The sequence below is a fragment of the Narcine bancroftii genome, chromosome 1 (assembly GCF_036971445.1).
Source record: "Narcine bancroftii isolate sNarBan1 chromosome 1, sNarBan1.hap1, whole genome shotgun sequence".
Taxonomy (NCBI): Eukaryota; Metazoa; Chordata; class Chondrichthyes; order Torpediniformes; family Narcinidae; genus Narcine; species Narcine bancroftii.
In genome coordinates, this window is record NC_091469.1 from 78,987,073 (window position 1) to 79,012,227 (window position 25,155).

Sequence of the window (25,155 nt, forward strand, 5' to 3'; positions counted from 1 at the left end):
TTTCCCCGGGGACTCCAGTTACCTCCCACTGTTCGAAACATACCGTGGGTGTAGGTTAATTAGGTATAAATTGGGCAGTATGGACTCATGGAGCGAAATGGCTTGTTACCATGCTGAATATCTAAATTTAAAATTTAAAAGTAATATGCTTCATTAGTATACTTTTAGTATAACTCCCTTTTAAGCTGTTAGCTTGGAAAGTTTGAAATTACCACAATATTTCATATAATTTTACTGCACAATCAAGGCAAAACATTTAAAGTTTGCAATGTACTTCATCTTTAGAAATTTTATTTGACATCATTATTTAGTCAATGTTTAGATATTATTCATTTGGCCAAATTTTTGAAGTAGCAAATTAGCTGGCATAAAAAGCACTACCTCGTGCCACGGTTGTAGACTCTGTTAAATCTCAGTTTTTAAAAAAAATTCACCTCGCAATGAAAAGAATTTTTGCGACTGTTCTATTAACAAAATTTAAAAATTGAAATATTAACACCTGACTGAAGGTAAAATAATTCATCAGACTGATGAGCCAGAAGCCAGTTTTCACAATATTTGAATGAGTGGAAATGAATTTAGTATTCTAAGATCTTAGTATGAGTCTTAAGCATCCTTTTATTAATATATTACCTTTGCTTTCACATGGTGAGCATGGGAAACAAAACAATATGAATAATATTTAAAATGTAAGTCAAAACTTACATATTTCTGGAAAGAAAATTAAATATGGAGAACCTATTTTTTTTGTTGATTTAAACAAATTTGAGAGCAAAGGAAATTGCTACAATTGAATGTTTTTTTTACATCTTCAAACCTGGTGCTGTGTGATTCTTGCCAAAAACAGCATTTTGGAAATCATGCATTATTTTGCTGGTATTGGAACATATGAACTGACTCATAAGAGATTCTGGCCCAAATTCCCAATGAATATTGTTAGCACTAGAATTGAAATCAAAGTTTCAATACAATAAGCCTAACATTTTAGTTAGAGGCAAAACAAATTATTTCTGGGATTAAATCAACATTGATTATGATGCCATTGCTTTGGTAATGGCTCTATCTGTTGATTTTTCTCTGCCACCAATTCTCTTGGAAATATAAAATTCAAGTTTTAATATTAATTTGTTTAATGCTGTTAACATTCAGGTAAACAAATACATTCATTTCTATATGTATATGTTAAAATGGTGGATTAACTTGTCCATTGAACCTGCTGTGATTCCTTCAACCACTTGATTAATAGGTTAGAGTTAAAAGATAAAAGTTAAAATTAAAATGGCAAATGATCAGGAGCTCAGGATTAAACTTGCATTCAGTGTGGAGGTGTTTAGCAAAGTTATTGTTAAATAGTAAGTGAAAGAGAAGGCCTTTTTGGAGACCAAAAATGATAAAATGCTATTGTGCAGCATGTGGTAAGATTCCTAATGAATACTTTGGAGTTATCTTCACAAAAGAAGGGGACAAATCTGTGTTGCAGATAGTGAAATATTAGACAGGATAACTACAGCAAGGGGGGAAAAAAATATTCAAGCATTTAGTGGTTTTGAAAGGTAAATTATCAGCCATAGATTAAATGCATCCCAGTCTTTCAAAAGAAGAAAGGAAGAAATGTGGAGGGACTTGCTATCATTTTCAGTTTCCTTGCCTACAGGAACGACAACAGAGGTTTGGAAGATTATTGACATTGTACCATTGTTTAAAAAGAGAAAAAAAGACCACTGGGTTAAACGGTGGTGGCTAAATTATTGGAATTATTCCTGTGAGATTTTATAAACCATCATCGAGAAAGGCATGAAATTTTCCAAGATAATATATATTAGACAGGAACTTGTCACAGGAAGTTTCTGTCTGGTTGACTTGATAGAATTTTTTAGGAACAATGAGGAGGGTCATTGTGGAAAATGTACTTAATTTTAGCAACGTTTTTGACAAACGTGACAGGCTGGTTTAAGAAAAAAAATGAAAACCCATGTGGTCCAAGGGTGAATGGCTAGATATGTATGCAGTACTAGTTAAAATTGTTACTTCAGTATGATGTGACATTCTCAGTACCATATTACAGGAGTTGTGTGCTATGGTGAGAGTCCAAAGTAGATGTTCAAAGATATTGCCAAGACTGGAAAATCTTAGTTAAGGCAAGATTTGAGAGGGTTGTTCTTTGGAAAATAAGAATCAAAGAAAGTTAAAATTCTAAGCAGAGGTTTCAGAAATCTTGGGTCATAGATATAAAGATAAATCTAAAAGTGTTAGAAATGAAATGAACAAACTGTGTGGAACAAATATTACTTGTGATTTTTTACCCCATATCTGAATGATACTGTGGTCTTGTATGCAGCCTCAGACAGCTCCGATGCCTTAAGGAATTGCATGTAGGATTTCAGAGCCATAAGTAAAAGTCCCCACTCATAGCTAATGTTATTTCTTTAAGTCACATGAAGTCTCTCAGTTGGTAAATTTGATCCAAAATTGGCCTGATCGCCATCATAGTGTATTTTGACTGGGTCTGTGACCAGTGTGGTTCTCTTAGAATCAGTGCTGGGACCTCTCTTATTTGGAATATATATTAATGATTTGGTTGTTTGATTAGTAAATTTTCAGATGACACAAAATTGGTGGAGTGGTAGGGAGGATTTTTTTTTTCAAATACTGGAGGGCATAGATTTAAAAGGATAGTGAGAAGGTTTTAAGGAGATTGACGAGGGAATTATTTTTACACACGGTGTGGTGGATGCTTGCCATAGAGGTGTAGAAGCATATGTGTTTGAGAAACATTTAGACATATTGGGTTAATTTAGATTTTCTCATGGCCAGTGGTCTTGTAGTAGGTTGAAAAGTATATTCCAGTGCTGTACTGTTCTACAAAAGCAAGTTGGCTAATTCGATCCAAAATTGGCTTGGTGATGGGAGGCAGAGATGGTCACGGAAGGATGTTTTTCTGATTGGAGAATCAGTGATGAGATCCTTGTTATTTGTGATTTATATTAATGACTTGGATGTGAAGGAAGGAAGTAGGATAAGTAAGATCCTACTGGGTGGCATAGTTGGGAATGCCTTTACAGTATCAGCGATAGGGAAGTTGGTGGTGTGGATAGCAAGGAAGTTTGACTAAGGATGCATAAGGACATAGATAAGATGGAAAGATTAAATATAATTCCAGTAAATGTGAGGTCAAAAAGGGATACAGTAATTGGAAGCCAAGGAATGTTAATGAACAGAGTGACTTTGGGGTTCAAGTCCATAGTTCCATGAAAGTGGGAACATTAGTCACTAAGTTACAAATAAGGCATGTCTTTATCAGAACATAGAATTTAAAGTTTGGCTTGACATGTCCCATTTGCTTGCATTTATCCAATATTCCTCCAAATCTTTCTATCTGTAATAAAAATTGGATTATAATGTTGCAGCTTTACAAAACACTGGTTAGACCATGCTTGGAGTATTGTGTGCAGTCCTGGTTGCCACACGATAGAAAAGGTTGTGCTGCAGAGAAGATTCACCAGCATGTTGCTTGGATCGGGCAACTTTAGAGTTGGGGACAATGTTTTCCTAGGAGTAAAGATGGTGGGGGTGACATGAAAGAGATATAAAGTTATCAGAGGCATAGAGATGGTAGGTGATGTCTTTTTCCTGTGATATGGCAATCAAAAACAAGACATAGGTTTAAGATGAGAAGAAGAAATTTTAAAGATTTAAAGGAAAGTTATTTTATGTAGTGTGGGATTGATATCTAGTACTTGCAGCCAGAGGAGATGATGGAATTGGAAATAATAATTAAGATGCATTTAGGCAGGCATAGGACATGGACCTAGTGTGGACAAATGGGATTGGTGTCAATGAGCAAAAATGTTGACAAGAATGTAGTAGGCTAAAGGGGCTGTTCCTGTGCAGTGCAACTCTGACCTTTGTCCTTCTCGTGGAAGGACAGTCACGGATGAAAAAGGTGAAGATAGTTGGACCTTGGTCTTCGAGTTAAGTGGATTGACCTCAACAATCAGAATTATTTTACTTTGTGCGTGCTTACCCCCTCAAGCCCTTTTTTTTTTCTGGACTTCTTGGTGAGATGATACTTTCAATTTGCCTTGCCCTGGCTCTGAAGTTTGTCCCATTTGCCTGCGTTTGGGCCAAGATGATAGAGATTTGGAGTTTAGTGATGCTGCCAAAACTTAACAGTTATAAATAAGTGTGATCAGAGTTTCATTACCTTTGCTAATGATTAGAAGTTTCTTTCTTTTTTCTTTTTTCTTTGGCTTGGCTTCGCGGACGAAGATTTATGGAGGGGGTAAATGTCCACGTCAGCTGCAGGCTCGTTTGTGGCTGACAAGTCCGATGCGGGACAGGCAGACACGGTAGCAGCGGTTGCAGGGGAAAATTGGTTGGTTGGGGTTGGGTGTTGGGTTTTTCCTCCTTTGCCTTTTGTCAGTGTAATTGTCCTGCTTAGAATTTTCCTCTTTTGTTCATGGACAAAATGTACCTGGGCAATTTTTCATACTGTTGGATCAGTGCTAATACTGTAAATGTATTTTGAACTCTTCGATAGCTTTGTGTCTAATTGTGAAGTGCAGATTTGTAAAAGGAAACTTCTTTTTAGATTCCCATCCTCTCACCCAATTTTTAATATCATTTGTAATAAATTGAACTGACTGTAGACTGACTTTCTTTGATAATGGGCACTTTAGATGAAAGCTAAAATGTTAAATATGGTTCTAAATATTCAAGTTTGTCTTTAATGTTCTCATACTGAGCTCTGCTGTCATTTACCCGTCTAAACTGCACACCTGGCCACTACTTGACACAATTGCTTGAGTCTAATTGGATAGATTTAATCTGGTTTGTTGGTTAAGAGATCACCAAGCCCTGATTTCTGTACATTATTTAGAATCAGAATTTATTATCACGAACAAATCATGAAATTTGGTGTTTTGCAGCATGATCGTAGTGAAAATATTCATATTGTAACCATCTTACAACATTACTATAATTTTTTTTTTAAAAAGTAGTGCACAGGAAGTAAGACAGTGTCTTTGATTCATTGATTATTCATGAATCTGATGGCAGTGGGGAAGATGCTGTCCTTGTGCTGTTGAGTGCTCATCTTAGGCTCCTGTACCTTTATCCCAATGGTAGCAAAGAGAAGAGGACACGGCCTGGATGGTGGGGGTCTTTGAGGATAGAGACTGCTTTCTTAAGCATACATACAGTCCAGTATTAGAGTGCTACTATTCTGGCAATGCACTTGTAGTTGCACCTATAGCTCAATGAATCACAGTTAGTCCATAGATTGTAAATAATGATAGAATGAGCAATATTCCAGGCTATGATATTCATAATTATGGTGGAAAATGCTGCTAACCTACAACACCCTCAATGATGCTGAGTTTTGACCTGTCTATATCTGTCTTATTTGGTCCCAAACAGCATGAATGAAGGGTGTCCTTGCAATAAATAGGAGATTTTGTCTCTGCAAGAACTGGGCTTTGGTTACTCCAACCCAGATGTGTCAGCAACAAGTAATTATGAGACCAAGGTAAAGTAGGTTTATCCTTCCTATTGATTTGCTCAACCTCTCTCCTGCAGACCTCTTCCAGTAATTGTGTTGCTCAGATCAAAGCTGTGTATTCTAGCTTCCAAACCTAGAATGGAGCCATGTTACTAATGGACTATGAAGTATTTCTCCCCCCCTCCCCCAAACACAGGGTACATATTTTGCCCTTGCTGCTGACATTGCTTCTGCTCAGTATTCACATGGAAGAATAGTGGTTCATCAGCTGAGGGGAATGGGAGGTGATAATCATGCAGGTTTCCATGCTGCTGTTTTTTCAACCTGATACCATGAGGGCTTGGGGTCAGGGATCAATATGGAGGATTTTCCAGCTACTACATTTTGAGTTATTCCACAAGATCAAAGGGCATGATGAAGTTGTCTGCAATATTGATTGGTAGGTAGTATTAATCTGTTACTGGATTTATCATTGGGATGGCTATTGTAAGAAAAGTCTTTTATGAATAAAATAGGCTAGGAGCAACATTACTATATAAAGAACTGAGTTAATTTCTTACTTTTCTGTCATAACCATGAACAGAAAAAAAAGTTCACTGGGATACGAACAGACTGAAATAATAAGGTTTATCAGAGAAGTCTAATGTAAATTATTGGTTTAAAAAAAACCTTGGAATTACTCCATAATGGAAGAAGATTTCCAAAGAAGATGGTCATTAACCGTGTGGAACTGGTCACTTGATGTGCAGTTGAGTCTGTGGTTTCAGGTGAAGTATCATTTTTGCAAAGTGGGCCTCCTTAAGGTAGAAATCTATTCACCATACAACTGATTTGCTCTTGCGGGTACGTTTAACAATAATGTTGCAATGGAACTTGAGAGAATGATGTTGTAAATTCAGATTGAACTGAGCAGAGATGTTAAGACGGCTTGTATTGTGCTATCAGTTCACAATGAAGAGGTCTAGAAAGGCTAAGTGACTGGATGTAAGAATCCAGATGGAATGATAATGCTGAGACCAGAAAAATGGTCTGGTATGCAGTTAAAAGTTATGGCAAAGAGGATACAAAAGTAATGGAAGAAGAGCTTGGCAAGTTGAGATTGGAAATTCAAGTGTTTTAAGATGAATATTAGTTTATTAACCATGTTTTGAACCATGTCCAATTCCAATATCCCACTATGTATGAATTATGTTCAGTGCAGCTAATTAACATTATAATATTTTGAAAATTCCCTGCCCCCACATGAAAATGTTTAATTAATCAATAATAACACAGCTAATCCTCTATTTCTGATTCACTCCCCCCCCACCCCCACCAGCCCCCAGCCAATGGCTATCTTGGTTCTGATGGAATCCAAAAACATTCGACAGCTGAATATTTACAACCATTGGGGCAGAGAAATCAAAATATTTGCAACCCTTTGTGAATAAAATTCTCATTCTCAGACCTAAATTATGAATTTATTATCATGCCTTGCAACCGAATGCCTTGTATATTTGGGTACTCGCAGAAGACACTAGAGTTCTATGTCTGTCTGGTGTAAGAGTGCATGACATTGACATGTGCATGGCATCATGTTTATTGAAGTTGGGTGTAATTTTCCAAATAGAAAACCATTCCCTTTTAATTTTTCCCTCCTTATACATATCTTCACGACACCTTAATGTCATTTGTAAACCAATACCAATATTCAAATAATAAATGAAGATTAATAGTAGGTTGTTGTAAGGTTATCTTTTAAATTTTTTTAAATTGAAACATACAGCATGGAAACAGGCCCTTAAGACTCATGAGCCCATGCCGTCCAGATACCCCAATTAATCTACAACCCCTGTGCGTTTTGAAGGGAAGAAACTGGAATGTCTGAAGGAAACCCACGCAGACCATAGAACATTACAGCATAGAGAACAGGCCTTCTAGTCTGTGCCAAACTATTATTCTGACCTGCACCCAGTCCACATCCCTTCATAGCCATCCCATCAATGTGCCTGTCTAAATTTTCTCGTGTTAAAATAGAGCACACATTCACCAGTTCAACTGATGGCTTGTTCCATTCTTTCCCCCTCGTGCACCCCCAAACTTCTCTCCTTTTGCCCTTAGCCCACGTTCTCTGGTTTGTATCTCACCTAACCTCAGTAGAAATAGCTTACTTCCATTTACTAGCTATACCCATCATGTCCTACTTTGGTTTGTCCTACTTTGGTTTGTCCTACTTTGGTTTGTCCTACTTTGGTTTGTCCTACTTTGGTTTGTCCTAGTTTGGTTTGTCCTACTGAAATGCAACACCTCACACTTGTCTACTTTAAATTTGATCTGCCATTTTGCAGTCTATTTTCAAGCTGGTCCAGATCCCTCTGCATAATTTGAAAGCCTTCCTCGCTGTCTACTACACCTCCAATCTTTGTTTCATCTGAAAACTTGCTAATCCAATTTACCACATCATCTAGATCATTGATATAGGTGGCAAACAACAATGGACCCAGCACTGATTCCGGAGAGCCACCACTAACCACAGGCCTCCATTCCGAGAGGCTATCATCCACTATCACTCTCTGGCTTCTCCCTTAAAGGTAATGTTGAATCCAGTGTACTACTTTACCAGCAATACAGAGCATATGATCCTTTCATGCGGGACTCTATGAAAGGCCTTACTAAAGATCATGAAGACAACATCCACTGCCTTTCTCAACTTTCCTGGTAACTTCCTTGAATAACTACAAGATTTGTTAAACACTATCTACCACACACAAAGCAATTGTTGACTGCCTCTAATCAGTCCCCTGACTATCCAACTACTTGTATATCCTATCTCTTAAAACATCTTCCAATAATAATCTACTACTCCAGTTCAAGTTTATTTATCATCTTACTGTACAAGTACAACCGGACGAAACAACATTCTCTGGTCCTTAGTGCAAAACTCTGCAAACACACATACAGATAAAAAATACATGCGCACAGTACATACAAGAATTAAACAAATATATTTCTTAAAAAAGTAAATAGTAGTAACAGTGGGTTTGTATAAGCATTTCATCAGTCATTCAGTATTCTCACTGACCATGAGAAGAAGCTGTTTCATCAGCCTGGATCTGATGCTTTGTATCTCTTTCCAGATGGGAGTAGCTGGATGATGCTACATGCAGGATGATAGGGGTCCTCACTGATTTTGCAAGCCATCTTTTAGACGATGAACCTGGTAAATCATATTGATTTGGGGGTGGGGGGGTGGGTGGAGGGAGACCAATGTAATTCTCTCTGCTGTACTTCTGGTCTTGTCTATTGACCTCCAATCCAATACTCTACAGCAACCATACCACACTGATGCAGCCGGCCAGGATGCTCTTGCTTGACCTACTATAGAAAGTTGACAGAATAGTGACCCGTAGCCTTGACCGCCTCAGTCTTCTCAGGAAGCATAATTGCTTTTGCGCCTTCCTGACAAATGAAAAAATGTTCTGTGGCCTAGATACGTCACTTCTCAAGAGGAGTCCAAGGAACTTGGTGCTCTCTACTACCAAGCTATTAAGGTGTGATTGAAGGAAGTCATCCCTGGTCCTGAAGTCTGCAATCATCTCCTTCGTCTTGTCCATGTTGAGATTCTGGTCGCACCATTTTGAGATTTTCCACCTTTTCTCTGTAATGCAACTTACTGTTTTTGTTGATTAGGTCAACGACTGTCGTGTCATCTACAAACTTGATGACTCTTAGAGCTGTGTCTGGCATTGCAGTCGTGGGTCAGTAGCAAGGACAAGTGCAGGCTGAGCACCCAACCCTGAGTTGCACCAGCGCTTAGCGTGATTGTGCTCGATGTTTGGCTGTCAACCTAGTCTTTGTTAGGAGGTCCAGAATCCAGTTAAGAGATGTTGAGTCCCAATGAGGACAGCTTCTCCATGAGCCTCTGGGATCCATTCATATTAAATGCTATGCTGAAGTCAATGAACAGCAGCCTGGCAAATAAGGCATCATTTTCCTGTAGGACAGAGTGATGGAGAACCATTTCACCAGTGAAATGGTTCCATCTGTAGGCAAATTCAAATGGGTCCAATGTCTCTGGGAGGCGTGCTTTGTTGAGTTCCAGCACCAGCTACTTGAACCTTTTCTTAATGGTGGAGGTCAGTGCCTCTGAGGGATAGTCATTGAGGTCTACTACTATTGCTATCTTTGGTACCAGGATAATGGTGGCATGAAACCCACAGGGATGATGGACTACTGCAGCAATATGTTGAAGATGACTGTAAGGACCTCCATCAGTTGGTCTGCACAGTCCTTCAGAACCCAACAGGGTCCCTTGTCTGGTCCCTCTACCTTGTGTGGGTTTACTTTGGATAGGGTTCTCCTCACCTTAGCTGTGGCTATGCGAGGGGCCCCATTATCTGAGGGAAGACAGAGCTTTCTTTGGCGTCAGCCTGTTGCTCTCATCGAACCATGCATAGATGTTCAGACTGTCCGGAAGGGAGGCGTCGTTGTCTTGTGGTCTATTATTAGTTTTGAAACCTTGCCATGTGTGCCTCATGTTGCCAATGTTGCACACCTCTCTGGATCTTCTGTGTGTACCCATGGTTTTCCTTCCGGATTGCATGGAAGAGTTCAGCCTTGGCTGATGTTAATGTCATCTTGTCTCCTGTCCTGAAGGCAGCATCACGAGCTCTGAGAAGTGCACAAACCTCTACGTCCACCCATAATTTTTGATTAATCCTGATAGCAATTGATCTCTGTGACATTCTCGATTCATTTGTAATGTAGCCAGTCATTGAGTTTTTGACCTCCTTGATATTTACATGACTATTGTAAATGGCCACTACCCTGAAACCGCTCCAGTCCATGTAATCAAAGCACTCCTGTAGTGTTGCAGTGGCCACCCCAGTCATGTCCTGATCTTCCTGAGAACTGGCTTGTTTGTTTTACCAGCACTCTATGCTGAAGTTAGCAGGACAGATAGGCTCACTGGCCTAAAAATTTTTAGGTTACTTTTGGAGCTTTTGTAAACAATGGAACAAAATGAGATTCCCACCAATCCTTTGGCAGGGGCCTTGCAATATTTTTGCATTAGCCTTCCTCGAGATCCAAGGGAATACATTGTCAGGCCCATGGGATTTATCCACCTTTATTCGCTTTAAGACAGCAAGGAATGTGCTCCTCTTATTTGTATAGGTTCCATGGCCTTGCTGCATTTTTACCTCACTTCCCTTGAATCCGTGCCAGTTTTATGAGTAAATACAGATGCCAAAAACCCTTTTAAGATCTCCCCATCTCTTCTGGCTCCATACAGTCAGCTACCTTGATCTTCAAGAGGACTAGTTGTGTCCCATACTATCCTTTTGCTCTTAATCTACCCATAGAAGCCGTTAGGATTTAACTTCACCTTATCTGCCTAAGGTGTCTTCTTTCAGCCCTCATGATTTCCCTCCTTTTGCAGTTATTTCCTGCATTTTTTAATGCTCATCAAGTACCTCATTTCTCTCTTGTCTATAACTGCTATACACCTCTATCTTCTTATCCAGATCCTCAATATCCCATGAAAACGGATCCCCAATATCCCATAAAAAACAAAGGTTCTTTATGCCTATTAACTTTCCTTTAATCCTTACAGGAACATACACTTTTAGTGGTACACTTAGCGTAAATAGTTAACGCATACGAGTTGCTGCGCCAGCAACCCTGGTTCAAATCTGGCACTGTTTGTAAAGAGCTTGTACATTCTCCACATCTCCATGGGTTTTCTCTGGGTGCTCCCATTTCCTCCCATCTTTCAGAGCCTTCGAGGGCTGCAGATTAATTAGGTGTATTTGGATGGCACAGGCTCATGGATTGGAAAGGCCTGTACCATGCTGTATGACTAAATTTAAAAACAAAAATTAAATACAAACTCTGTACTGTCAAAATTTTATCTTTGAAGGCCTTCTACTTATTGAGCACATTCCTGCTGGAAGACAACTTAGCCCAATCCATACTTAGGCTGTTTCTCATCTATCTCCAATTTAGAATGTCAACCTGAGAACCAGGCTGAATGGTGCACCAACAACAACCTTGCACTCAACATCACCAAAACTAAGGAAAGCCAGAGATATAGATTCCAGTGAGGTGGAGAGGGTGAGCAAATTTAAGTTCTTGGGAGTCAATATCTTGGAGGATCTTTGCTGGACCCAACACACTAATGGCATTGTGAAGAAAGCATGTCAGCGCCTCTACTTCCTCAGGAGTTCACGGAAATTTGGTATGACGCCAGAAACCCCGCCAAATTTCTACAGATGCATGTGGAAAGTGTGCTGACTTGCTGCAACAAGGTCTGGTATGGCGACACCCCTGAGCGTAAAGCCCTCCAAAAGGAAGTGGACACAGGCCAGGACATCACAGGGAAAACCCTCCCCACTATTGAGAACACCTACAAGGAACTATGCTGTTGGAGAGCAGCCACATTCATCAAGGATCCACACCATCCAGCACGTGCTCTGTTCTCACTGCTGCCATCAGGAAAAAGGTATAGGTACTACAAAACTCACACCACCAGGTTCAGGAACAGCTGCTACCCCTTCACCATCAGACTCCTCAACAACAAACTCAATCAGGGACTCATTTAAAGGCTCTTAGTTGTTCACTTTACTGAATTTTTGTTTTCTGTATTGCACAGTTTGTTTACATTTGTTATCTGTTTACAGTTCTTTATTTGTTTACATATATATGCTGTGTACAGGTTTTTTGCACTACCGATATGTAGTAATTCTGTGTCGTCTGCAGAAAAAAAAGTATCTCCGGGTTGTATGTGATGTCATGTATGTACTCTAACAATAAATCTGATCCATAATTATCGTGAAACTAATGGCATCATGATCACTGGACCAAAAATATTCCCCTACACATACTTCTATCATCTTTCCTGCTTCATTCCCTAATAAGACATTTAGTATTGTACTCTCTAGTTGATATCTCGATATATTGATTTAGAAAATTTTCCTGAATACATTTAACAAACTCTAAGCCATCGAGCCCTTTTGCGGAATAGGAGTCCTAGTCAATATGTGGAAAGTTAAAATCGCCTACGATCACAACTTTGTTTCCTGCAGCTGTCTGCCATGTCGCTGCAGATTTGCTCCTCCTATTCTCACTACTATTGAGTTGTCTATAATACAACCCCATTAATGTGGTCATACCTTTCCCATTCCTCAGCTCCACCCTTATAACCTCAGTAGACAGACTCTCTGGTCTGTTCTGTCTGAGCACAGCTCTGATATTTTCCCTTAAGAGCAATGCTACTCCTCCATTATTTCCACTGTGCATCCTTTAATTTCTGCCTTTATAGGCAGTGTAAATGATATATTTTTCCTTTTATCTGTTCTGGTATTCTCATTTCTATCCCCCTGCAAATCCAATTTTAAACCCTCCCCTGGAGCTGGACTAGCAAATCTTCCCGCAAGGATATTAGTCCACCTCCAGTTCAGATGCAAACCCTCCTGCTAGTACCACTTTCCCTGGAAGAGAGCCCAATGATCCAGAAACCTGAAGCTCTCCTCCCGCATTTCCTCTTTACCCACATGTTAAGCTGCATTATCCTCCTATTTCTAATCTCACTAGCACATGGCACAGCTATCAATCCTGAGATCACATTCCTGGAGGTCCTGTCCTTCAACTTCACACCCAACTCCCTGAACTCTCTTTGCAGAACCTCATCCTACCTACATCATTAGTCCCTACTCACGCTCCCTCTTGAGAATGCTATGAACTCAATCAGAGATATACCAGATCCTGGCACGTAGGAGGCAATCTCTTCCACAGAATTACATATCTATTCCCCTCTCTTTTGAAAACACTATAACTACAGTTCACCTCTTCTTCCTCTCTTTCTTACCCACAGAGCTAGACGCTGTGAAAGAGACCTGACCGCTATGGCTTGTCCCTGGTAGGTGTCTCTTCCCCACCCCCCCCCCCCCCCGCCCCAACAGTATCCAAAACAGGAGTACCCTGCACTGCTTGTCTGTTCCCTTACCCTTTCCTGACTCCCAGCCACCTGCCTGCCTTCCTAGGTGTGATTGGGTCTATTATCCCCTCAGCCTCCCAAATGATCCAGAGTTCATCCAACTCTCGCTTCAATTCCCTAACACAGTTTGTAAGGATCTGCAACAGGATGCACTTCGCTCGGATAAAGTCACGAGGTTTTTCTGACTATCCACATTCTACAAGAGAAGCATAACCCTGCCTTGGCTGCCATTTCTACTATTTATGAAATAGAAAAAAAAAAGTTAAAAAGTTAGAAAAACCTGTCCTTACCCGTGCCTTCTTGCTGAACCCTTTTGATCCTCTACAAGGTTATCCTTACCTCTGCTCTTTCATCACCACCACCAAAGCCTCAAAATCCCACTCTTACACTGGTTGCTCCATTTAGGCTGCAGCTAATGAGCCAATGGAGAAATTTAAACATGCATAGTGTGTCTGACCAAAGTGATACTATGTATTTTGGGTGTTGAATCAAGGATATAGAAGATTTAATGTTCAGTACTCCATAAAAGGTCATGTAATAAGTTAGTGTTCTGGTATGGAAAGGGTGAAATCATTTTTTTTAAGTACATCATATTTGAATTGTTCCTTAGAAAATATAGAAATGATATCCAAGGTCTAGTTTATCTTGGTTTACGAACAAAAATCTTTGTAGACAAAGTAGAATCTTTCACTTCCAGAGATGAAAGACTGAATGGAATTTGAAAATAAATAATTTAGTTAAAGAAGTCAATGTTGGCTTAAAACTGGGTGTACCAACAATAACACAAAGATTTCTGAGAAATCCTGGTGCTTTTCAAATGTATAAGAAGTAGAAAGCATGCTGATAATTTCAAAGTTTCAGGTCCTATTTTATGTGAAATTCTGTAATATTAACAACTCTACACAAATATAAATGAATGCAGAAATAAACTATGTTTAGATACTTAAGCATCTCTGTGTTAATTTCATTGTTTAACATTATATTCCTTGATATATGCAACAGTTATTAATCGTATACCAACATGCTAAATCTTCTGAAATCATCTGGACCTCTGTGACTCATAGACCCATCAAATTATAATCCATAATGGATATAATTGCATATATTCTGTCATCTCTGAGCCTAGCACATCTTTTTTTCCTATCATTACTGCTTTCAGTGACCATTGCAGTCTGCTTTCTGCAACTAAATATCCCCCAAAATATACTGACACCGTGGGAGTAATAACATTAGCACAGAAAAAGTTCTATGACCATTTGATGAAATTCAGACAAAGTCAGCACAAGGGTCATGCAGAATATTGTAAGAGTTTTACATTATTAAATAGAATTGAAAAAATAATAAATGTCAAACAGCTTCAGTGCAATTAAAATTACTCAATAATATTTGATGTTTTGTGCTCTTTCTATAAAGCGGATTATATTCAGAAATAAAGCTGAATAGGTTATAATAGAAGCAATGATTAGGAAGGAATGTACATGTAATTAATTAATTTATGGACTGTAATACCAACTTTGTTTCAACTTTTTTTTAATGAATTGGAATTTTTAAGATGAATCTAACATATAAACGTAGAATGGTGTGATAAAATTCACTATATTTTCTAATATAACAGAAATCACAAACATTCTAATTAATACCCAATTTATTACAAAGCTCTTTTATTAACTACTTTATGTGCAAACTCCTCTGCATGTATGTGGTGCTGTGAGTCATCTTATTTGTTATCTTGTAAATTAATTGATAGATGACCACTTAAACCAAATTACTTTCTCCTAGGTCCCTTGCTCTATCATTTTGAGAATATGGCAAATGAAAAATCAATAGAACTGAGTTATGAAGACATCAGGCATTGCATACTTCAATATGGATTCAAATTGGAGGTAAGAATTGATCACAAATAATTTCAAGAAAAGCCCTTGGTATAGATCAATTTATACACTTGAATTTGCACCATATAATTGATTTTTTTAATTATTTTCCACACATGATGAGAGAAAGGGGCCTTGTATGGATAGGTGAAAATGTTGACATGAGATGATGGTCATAGCTTTGTGTAGTCTTTACGTGCCATTTTTAGAAAAATACCAAGGATAAAAGTCATTGCATTGCTGCATTTTACCTGAGCAAAAAGAATGTTATTCTTTGGTCTTGAATTTGAAATAAATTTCGTCTTTGCTTTGATGATTGCCTTGGCATATTTATTGCAGGTTGCAACTGCAGTTTTTTAGATAGTTGCCACTGACTCGTGACAAAATTATACATCTTTCAGGATAGAACATCACCAAAATTGTTTAAAGGTTTGCTGTTCCCAAAATAGGAGCACAATATGCTGTCAAATTCTATTACCTCAAAGTTCAATTACTCAATGATTGAAGTCTTTCATAAATTTGCTCATGTTCAACACCACATTTTATTCTTCAGTTTATCAGCCAGATACTTGAAAGATCAATTGACATTAGCTTCTAAATTTATAGAATTAAAGTTATAGGAAAATGTTACCTTTTGGGCAAACACAGAAACAAAGCAGAAAAATACCAAACCATTACCACTGATTGAGAGAGGAACAATTTAACCAATACTGAAACGTCAGGGATTGAAACATCCAGTTCTATATATCAACCACAAGCACATTTACAATATTTTCTGGTGAATTAATTTTTTTTCCTATTAATTCTGCAAACCAAAAAAAAGAAATAAATAACATAAATGAGTCTAAGATCTGAATTTGAAATTTTGCAATGTTTGCATAACAATAATCCTATTAAAGTGATGGCAACTGAAATATTAATTGACGAAATGATCACACACATTGTTTAAATGGTTTGCTGTTCCCAAAACAGGAATACAGATATGCTGTCAAATTCTATTATCTCAAAGTTCAATTGTTGCTGTGCCTGCTTTTTAGCCCACTTTTCCTACCTTTTCATTAAATTTAAATGTGTAAAATTATGGATTTATTCTTTCTTCAGCTGATTTTTTTCATCTCCACGATGACACAGTTACCATAGCGGTTACCGCAGTGCTATTACAGCACTGGCAATCCAGGTTCGAACCCAGCACTCTCTGTAAAGTGTTTGTACATTCTTCTCGTGTCCATGTCAGTTTCCTCCCACCTTTCAAAAACGTATGGGGGTTGTAGGTTAATTTTGGAAGCACAAGCTCATAGGCTGGAAGGGCCTGTTGCTGTGCTGCATGTCTCTCAGGTTAGTCCATATATTTTGCTGGTTAACCACCTTCTCTTGAAATAGCTTTAGTTGAAGCAGCTTGAGAATTTTTTTTTAATTAAGGAAGCAATTTAAGACTTCAATGAAATGTGCCAGGAAACAAAAAAAAGCATGCTAAACTGAACAACATCAAAAGTGAGATGTGCTGAACATCAGTGCATCTGGTTGCTTGGTTCATTATTGGACTTCCCACTGAACCCACCAATAGAGCAATGGTTTACTTGAGGGCCACCAATCTTGTCATTTAAAAAAAAAACTGTTCTTTCTTTAATTAGTCATAATTTAATGACTTTTCATTAATTTTATTTTTAAATGTTATTTATAATATGTATTTTAACTTATTAAAATATATTTTAAATGTGTCTGCCTCGTAACTTGCTTATCTTGCAAGGTGTATTCCCAGGATCAAGAACACTAATGATAGCAGTACTAAAAGAGGTCATTAAAACATGGAGTTGTCAGTGCTGCTAAGCCACAAACCTGGCATTAACTCATGTCCTCCCAACTGCTGAGCCAAGAAACTGGCCAGGAATGGCCATGAACCATTACCCTCCCTGTTACTGTGTGCTGCTGTGCCAGAAAGATGGCAAGCACCGAGCAATGAATTGCTCCCAGAATTGGTTAGAAGGAGCTACTAATGAGAGCTATTGGGCAGACTAGGGCTGGTGCTACAACCCCTCAGCATTGAAATGTGAAGCTCAAGCCTGAACCCTAGCTGGACATTGGTGGAGACTAGTAACACCTGCTCCATTCATTACAGGACACCCAAATCCTAAAATCTCTCTCCCGTTGGATGTTATGGAAGCTAGTTGTTTACCCTTCTCTTCAGTTGCACAGCTTTTCCAGACCAGATAATTTAGGAATAAGATCATCAGCTAGTAATCACGGAGAATTAGTTAACATTTTACATAAATGACCTTTTTCAAAATTGATAAAAATTAAAGATGTGACAAGTTTTATTTTAAGAATCAGGATAAGTGTGGAGGGAGGGGAGGTTTTCTATGGAGTGATAAACATGAGAGATTAAATGACAAACAATATAATGAAGCAAGGTAAAAGAATATGAAAGAGGCAAGGTAAAATGTCTTTATTATTCATAAATCGAATGTAGCCTCACTGGTATAACCAGTATAGATTGTCTCACTCCTAATAGAGTTGTTTATCATCATGTGTCCTGAGATACAGTGAAAAATGGTTTTGCCTACCATGCAGGCAAGTCAACCTATACGTAGTGTAAAAATAAAAATGGTGCAGTGTCACTCTCTTGAATAACTGCAATCGTTCTGGTGAAATGCTTCCAATCTGAATGATCTGGAAAGTTTGAGGCTTTAAACTAAGATAAGATGAAGAAATGACAATGGATTTGCAAATTAAGAAGCTAAGTACGGGCTGCTGGAGGCTGGATCGTGAGAACCAGATATTAGGACTACAATTTGTGAAGATGCTGATGCACTGACTACTTCATAATAGTTGGTTCGGAACCAGGGGCTGAGGACTGTAACTTTGATGACTGTAGTTCAGGTTTAAATGCGGGATTGGATACGAGGCTGCGCCACTATGAAGGTCACAGAAGGCGGCAATATTTGAGACGGTGGCAGAATTACAGAAAGGATATTATTGGCTTGAATAAACAGAGAAAATTAGCAAATTGATGTCAGAAACACTGAATGTTAGCTAAGTTTGAATGGTTAAGGTTTATTTTGTTGGGTGGAGATTAAGGGAAAGAGGAAAAATCCTGATTCCTTTGCAAAATAATTGGTAATGGTTAAAAGGCTTGATTTTTTTTTCCCCCACTTAAAGCAGTTTGGGAAGCTTTGTCTTTTTTTAAGGACATTTAGACAGGCACATGATCAGGCAGGGGATGGGTGGGGGGGGGATATAGACTGGGCAGGAAGATGAGATTAATTTAAATTGACAGCATAGTCATTATGGACTAAAGGCTTTTATTTTGCTGTACTGTTCTATGTTCTGTGTCTGAAAGGTTGGTGGAGCTAGCAAGCTACTTGACTCTCAGGAAGCACTTGGATATGGACTTTAAGGCACAAAGACTATGAAGTAAGAGTTTTGAAATAAAAATAGTCTAGTTTATACTTAGGCTAGCATGGACATGGTGTGCTGAATAACCTTTCTGTATCGTTCACATTTATTCAACCCACAATTCCTTGGAACAAAGTTAGAATATTTGTTTCAATAGTTTTTGATAGAACTATATTTCATTTTCTGACCTTTTTTTAAAAAAAAATGTTATAAGTCTTGTTACGGGCCCAGAGGATCCCAAAACCCAGCAGCAACAGAAATTAACCAAGACAAATAGTTACTTAAACAAAAGTAGTTCTTAATATTCTTTAAACATTTTAAAAAAGGATCAAACTTTAACTTATTACCATCAACTTAACTTAGGCCCCTTCTAATTCTAAGTGCAAGTGTATGTAATGTGTATTCCTTTTGAAAAGTTCTTTGATTCACAGTCCAATCTCACTTCTCATTCCTCCAAGTTCACTGGTATCAGGCAATTCTTATACCGTGCACAGAATTTAACATTTATGAATTTTCATCAGGCTCTGGTGGGAACAGTTAAATGGTTACTGCTCAGGAAGATTCTTGTCGGTTTTCAGAGAGAAATTTGTTATTCATTGGACAGACACAAACTAATTCCATCAGTACTTCAGTGTCTTGCCAAAGAAACTTGCCCCATCAGGGTTTTCCAAATTATAACCTCTTGTTCCAGGTCACCACAGAGTTCCTTTAGTTTCCCTTATTTCGTGTGAAACACTCTAGCCAGCCATTTCCTCTTGTGTGGACCACAAGGGTTTTCAACAGGCTGAACTCAGAACTCACAACCTGTCAATAAAGCAATGTTTTCCTTTACTAAACAATTCACATGTTTCGAAAGCAAATTTTACATTTTTTTTTTAAACATGTGAATAATGTGAAGAGCTACTATTAAATTCTCCCTCTTCTGCATCACCCATGCTTGAATTTTTAGCAAGGCCCTCTGCTCGGGAGGTATCCCAAAGAGACTTCATCCACAGTAAAACACGGGAGGGGATATAGAAATCTGAAGTTAACCACATCGAGGTTCAAGAATATTCTTTCTCCAATGGACAAAATCAGTGAACCGGTGCGGACTCAAAAGGCCAACATGGCCTGTTTCTGCTCCGTAAATGGTTATATGGTTATTTGGTCTTCAAAATGAGGATGAAACAAGCTACCAGCTTGTTGTGCTGCAGCCTCCAGAAGCCACTGCAGAAAACCCTCTCTCTCCAAAGAATCACATGTTCTTCTTTCTCTCTGCTTGTAAAAACCTGAAACTCTCTTAAAATAGCAAACTGCCACAAAACAGATTGCTGGCTCCAAAAATCAATTCCTGAAAGATCTTATCAGTTCCCTGAGATGGGCTCTTTTTTTCACCTCCTTGTGAAAACCTTCAGCAAAGCAGTTTCTATTGTCTTTACAAAGGCACTGGGCTCACAGGGTCTGGTTTTAAAAAGCAGAGCTCTTGCATTTTAAATGAGATCTGTTTTGTGGTTTTTATTTCCTACACTAAAACCCCCACAATCTATCTCTTCCAAAAACATATCTATACATATATAAAATATGATATAATCTGTCAGTCTGAGTGACAAGTTGAATTCAGAATAGGAGGTGCATATATTCATGTATGAAAATGTACTCGTGCACCACATTAGTTTTGTATATATGCAGGAGATCCTTTCTGGTGTTTCTTGCTTCCAATCATTTTTGTGACAGTGTTGATGAGCTCTGAGTATCATTCCAATTTTTCATTTCTGCTTTTCAGATTTGGCACAAAATCTGGTAAGTATGGTGGAAAGTGCAAATGGAACTTTTTTCCCCACTTGTGGAGAAATGTAAAAATGTTAAAATATGAAATGAACAGGAAGATCTAAAGCAGAAAGTGGGATGTAGCAGTAAATGTAAAAGTAAGAAATAAACTAAACTATATTTGAAAATTAATAAATCCCAAGCCGTTTAGAATAATACTTTGTATAAGAGAACAGCTTGCAACCTTTGGGAAAGTAAGCAAATCAAATGGTGTCTCCTTATTTTCTTGTCTGAAAGGCATATTGTATTTCAGAAAATTCTGTGCCAGGATGAGATTGTATTTTTCTATTGCAGGTGGAAAAGAATTCTGTACCATCAACTTACACGGAAAATGACCAATCCATGTTGAAATACCTTTATGACTGTGTCTTCTTCGTAGCTAGGAAGCCTGCACATGCACCACCGCTAAATGGATTTCCAATAAACAGTTGAGGAAAGGAATTGTTTACTTTTTCTGCGATTGAAGACTTTAGATTATAAAATGGAGAAAGGAGTTACTCAAAGTCAGAACAATCCAATGACTCCAGGGATTCACCGTACTCTCTAATAGTGCCTTTTGGAAGTTGACTTCAGGATTTCCAAACTATTTCAGAAATGTGCAATGAAATAATTTTCTGTAAGATTGGCAAAAGGAGCAAAGTTCAAGAGAGGAAAAAAAAACAGGATATGATGCTCAATATTAATTTGTGCTGATATTTCCGATGTTGATATTTATAGGCACAACCTTCATTTTTTTTAAGATATTGTCATGCCCTAATGTCTAGCTATTCAATTGATAACTGAAATTATTTAATGAGATGTTCCTCATGCACGTGCACAGACTCCCACCATGCATTCTAAATACAGATACACTGCTTCATTATCCTGGTTTTTTTTCAGATTGTTGAAATCAGAAAGTTAATGATTTCTATACCTTTTTGTAGACTTCGAGCTGTTGAATATTTTGTGTAGTGTTATTTTAGCTTGAAACCTTTTCTGTTACAGTTGAACAATTTTTCCACTTTTACCATGTAGTTTCCTAAAAACTGAAAAGAGGGATTTGCACTCGGATTTGAATTAGGGATCTATTCAACCTAAGATATAATTAAAACAAATTTGTAACATCAATATAAGATAGTGCCATATGACTTGACTGGTTTCTCAGCATTAGCATTCTTTTGCATTGCTAGGCTTCGTGGTCACTGTATTTTGAATCTCATTAGCTTCTTGTTTTCTGATGGAAGCAATTAATTAGTATGGATTTATTTAATTTAGTGGTGGGTATTACTCCAAGTATGAGATCATTTAAAACAAAATCCATAAACAGAACTGAAATGAATGATGCATACATTTGGTTTTCTTAGTTTGGAAAAGAAAGGTCATTACCTGCTTCAGTATCTGACTCCGTCCGCATCAAGCCTCTATCAACTTGGTAAAACCATTAACACATTTATTAATGCCATATACTTTTCACCATCAGGCAAACCATGATCCCTCTACATGTTAATTGATGAAGATCAATTGTCAAGCTGTGGTTGCAGATACGTTATTCCCAACTGTATCCAACTTCATCCAAACATTTAAAAAATGGCAATCAGAATAAAACAATCCTCTTAAACTTGATTTCCATAGAAACACACAAGCTAGAAAATACTGAAAACAATGTTACTTCAGAATTATTTTGATAATTCAACCTTTGCTCCAATGCACATTTTGTGCATTCTCATGAAAGCTCACACAATCTCACCTCACTTTACTAATGTAATTCATAGTCATGTAACAGTAAAAATAAATCTATTTATCAACAAATTGCTGAGGAGTAATTTGGTGATTCCTATTTATAATACTAAGGATCTGACAGTATCATAAACTTACATGATAAAAACTAGAGTTACACTTGAACAATTCAATACATTGCACACAGTCAGTATTGTGAGTACTGTATAATATCTGTTGGTGAGTGGGCTTTTCTCCTTTAGTGTATTTAGAAAATTAAATGCTGACTTATAATTTAAGAATGTCTTGCACCATGATACTTGTAATTCAGAACATGGTTAAACACATTGAGGGTTATCTGCAGATCATCTAATTTTGCTTAAGATCACCTATTATAAATTGCTATTATACGAATAATTATTTTGTTAATAATTTAAGTTTTAATTTGGCTTCAAAATTAATTTTATTTAGAGGGATAAAAGCCAACCTAAACCTAATTGCCATAGAAAAGTAAAATGACAGCTTGAAATTGTAGAATTAACTTAGTAGTTTAGGAATTTTGTCAATCAGCTTCAAAATTCATTCCATACATCATTTTTTTGGAAAATTGTAAATGGTTTAAAAATGACCCACTTTTAGTATATTTTAAGGTTGCCTACTATAGTTGCCTGTAACATCTTACAACTCACTTGTACATGGTAATGTGATGAAGGCTTCTACAAGAGAGAGTAAGTAAGTACATGGTCAATTAGCTGTGAGGAATTCATGTTGATAACTTCTGTTAGCCTGCCTATTTTCTCATACTTCGTATACTGTCAAAATGATGCATCTTAATACCTGCAAGAGGCAAAGCTATTTAGTCCTGCAGCCAAATTGATTTGTTCTATATCGTGCAACCCTTTCCACCACCTTAAATATTCAAGGGCCAGTGTGGTTAATTAAATTTATATCAATTTTTGGAGCAAATTTGCATGGTCTTGAACATAAAATGATCTATCATAGTTCATGCCACAAACTTTATTTCCTCCAATTCTTTGAAAATTGATGATGAAATTGTTAATATTTCTAGAAACTCTTTAATTTTTTAAAAATGTTCATGAATTTGAATAAATTGAATTAATTCTGGATATTAGCATAGTTTGTTTTCCTTTGATGTTGGCACTTGATGGATGAGAAGTTTAGATGAATGTACATTAACCTGAATATTAACTCAGTTTCTCTCACTACACTTGCTAAGTAGTGCCAAACATTTCTGCTTTCATATTCCAATGCCTGTGGTACTTTGTTTTTGCCATTGTGCCTGCATCATTTTGCCAGTATACTATTGGGCAGAGATGATTGTAAACCATAACATTTTTTCTGACTACAGTGACCATAGACAAACAAAATGGAAGACAAAACAAAATACTTTTTAATATTTTATTTACAATTTTAAACAAAACAAAATACTTGAATAATCGACCTTTTCGTGACATCAGTCTTGCTGGAAAGCAGATATTGGATGCTATTCTGCCAATAACTTGCATGCTACATAGTTGAAAAAGACTGCGGGGCCTAGAAGAATGTCGAAAGGAGGCTAGGAAACTGCATGGGGGATGTCCAAAAGGACTTTGAAAACTGGACCCCAGATGAATGAAAAGGGAGCAGAGCGATTGTTAGCTGGTGAGCCAGATGACAAAAAATCAGGATTTCTGAATAGTCAGATCGACATAGTTTTCTTGTAATGTATTTTGCAACAAGAACATTTGTATATTGCAACTTCATTGGAATTTTCTGAACTAAATTGTGACATTGATTCTCAAAAGCAGAGAAGAAAAAAATAATTTAGATTTTATGGAGCATATTGAGGAGGAATGATTTCCAGAGGTTCAAGAACCAAGTGAAGGCACAGCTTCCAGTGATAGAATGATTTAACCTTTTGGGAATCCTTGAGTTTAAATGTTATGAGGCTTTAAATTTGGGAGGGGCAAGAACTAGAAGGATTTAAAAACAAAGGTATGAATTTAAAAGTTGCAGAAAATGTAAATGTTAACAGTGTTTCTGAACAATTCTGTAAAGAAAATGACAAACCAATTTATCATTTTTATGCATTGTCCCTGCTTCTTGATGACTAATTTGCCGAAAATTAATTTATTTGCTACCATTGACACTATTCAAAGTACAATATTTTGAATCAGTAATTGCAATTAAATCACAGTGCCGAAGCCTATTGAAGTAACTCCATTTCTGTAAATGAATTTTGCAAGACAAATAGTAATAAATTCCAATAAAATATTTTATTAATATGCCTGTTTCTCTATATTCTATTATATAGAATATTTTCATGAACAAACTATTTTTTCTTGTCAGCCTTTATCTTGACGATGATTTTCCATCATCCTGGAAAGGAAAATTACTGAATTTGGGTTCTTTAAAAAAAAATATATATACCCTGAATATTGGGTAATCTTCCTGCATACATATTGCATGAATTTAATTAAGTGATGGGAGAGAAAACAAAAAAAAGATGTTGCTTCCTCATTTAATTGTTTTACAATATCAAATGGAGTCAAAATCTATTGGAGGGAGTGAGTGATGCAAATGAATAGTATTTTTGAATACAAATATTCCGAGATTTGATTAACGATACATGCTGCAATGCAAAGAATACAAACCCCCAATTGAAATAAGATGGATCAAAATTATATTCTCTCACTGTGTAATATTGATAATCAAATATTCAGTTGCTAAAAGCATCAGTAAGTTGCAGCAGTAAATAAATATTGGTTGAGATTAAGGCCGTGGGGTGGCATGGTTAGGATAGCGGTTGGTGGATTGCTGTAGCGGTTGGTGGATTGCTGTAACGGTTGCCAGGAATTGGAACCAGACTGTCTTGAGTCTCCTAGAATAAAATACAATCTTTCAATGAGTGCCCT

At 37.3% G+C, this 25,155-nt stretch overlaps 1 protein-coding gene across 5 annotated transcripts in view; it reads left to right on the forward strand.

The window, feature by feature from the left end:
• carnmt1 (carnosine N-methyltransferase 1) overlaps window positions 1-24,525 on the forward strand; it is a 52,335-nt gene extending 27,810 nt beyond the window's left edge. For 2 of the 5 annotated variants that reach the window (XM_069930691.1, XM_069930656.1), the window contains exons 7-8: window positions 15,255-15,358; window positions 20,840-24,525. In XM_069930691.1, the coding sequence (XP_069786792.1) occupies window positions 15,255-15,358; window positions 20,840-20,977 (242 nt within the window). In that variant the 3' untranslated portion in view covers window positions 20,978-24,525. Of the gene's footprint in view, window positions 1-5,418; window positions 5,528-15,254; window positions 15,359-18,683; window positions 18,758-20,839 lie in introns of those variants that run through there. The other 3 variants (XM_069930665.1, XR_011355525.1, XM_069930678.1) reach the window with 3 other exon arrangements.
• Window positions 24,526-25,155: the final 630 nt, after the last annotated feature.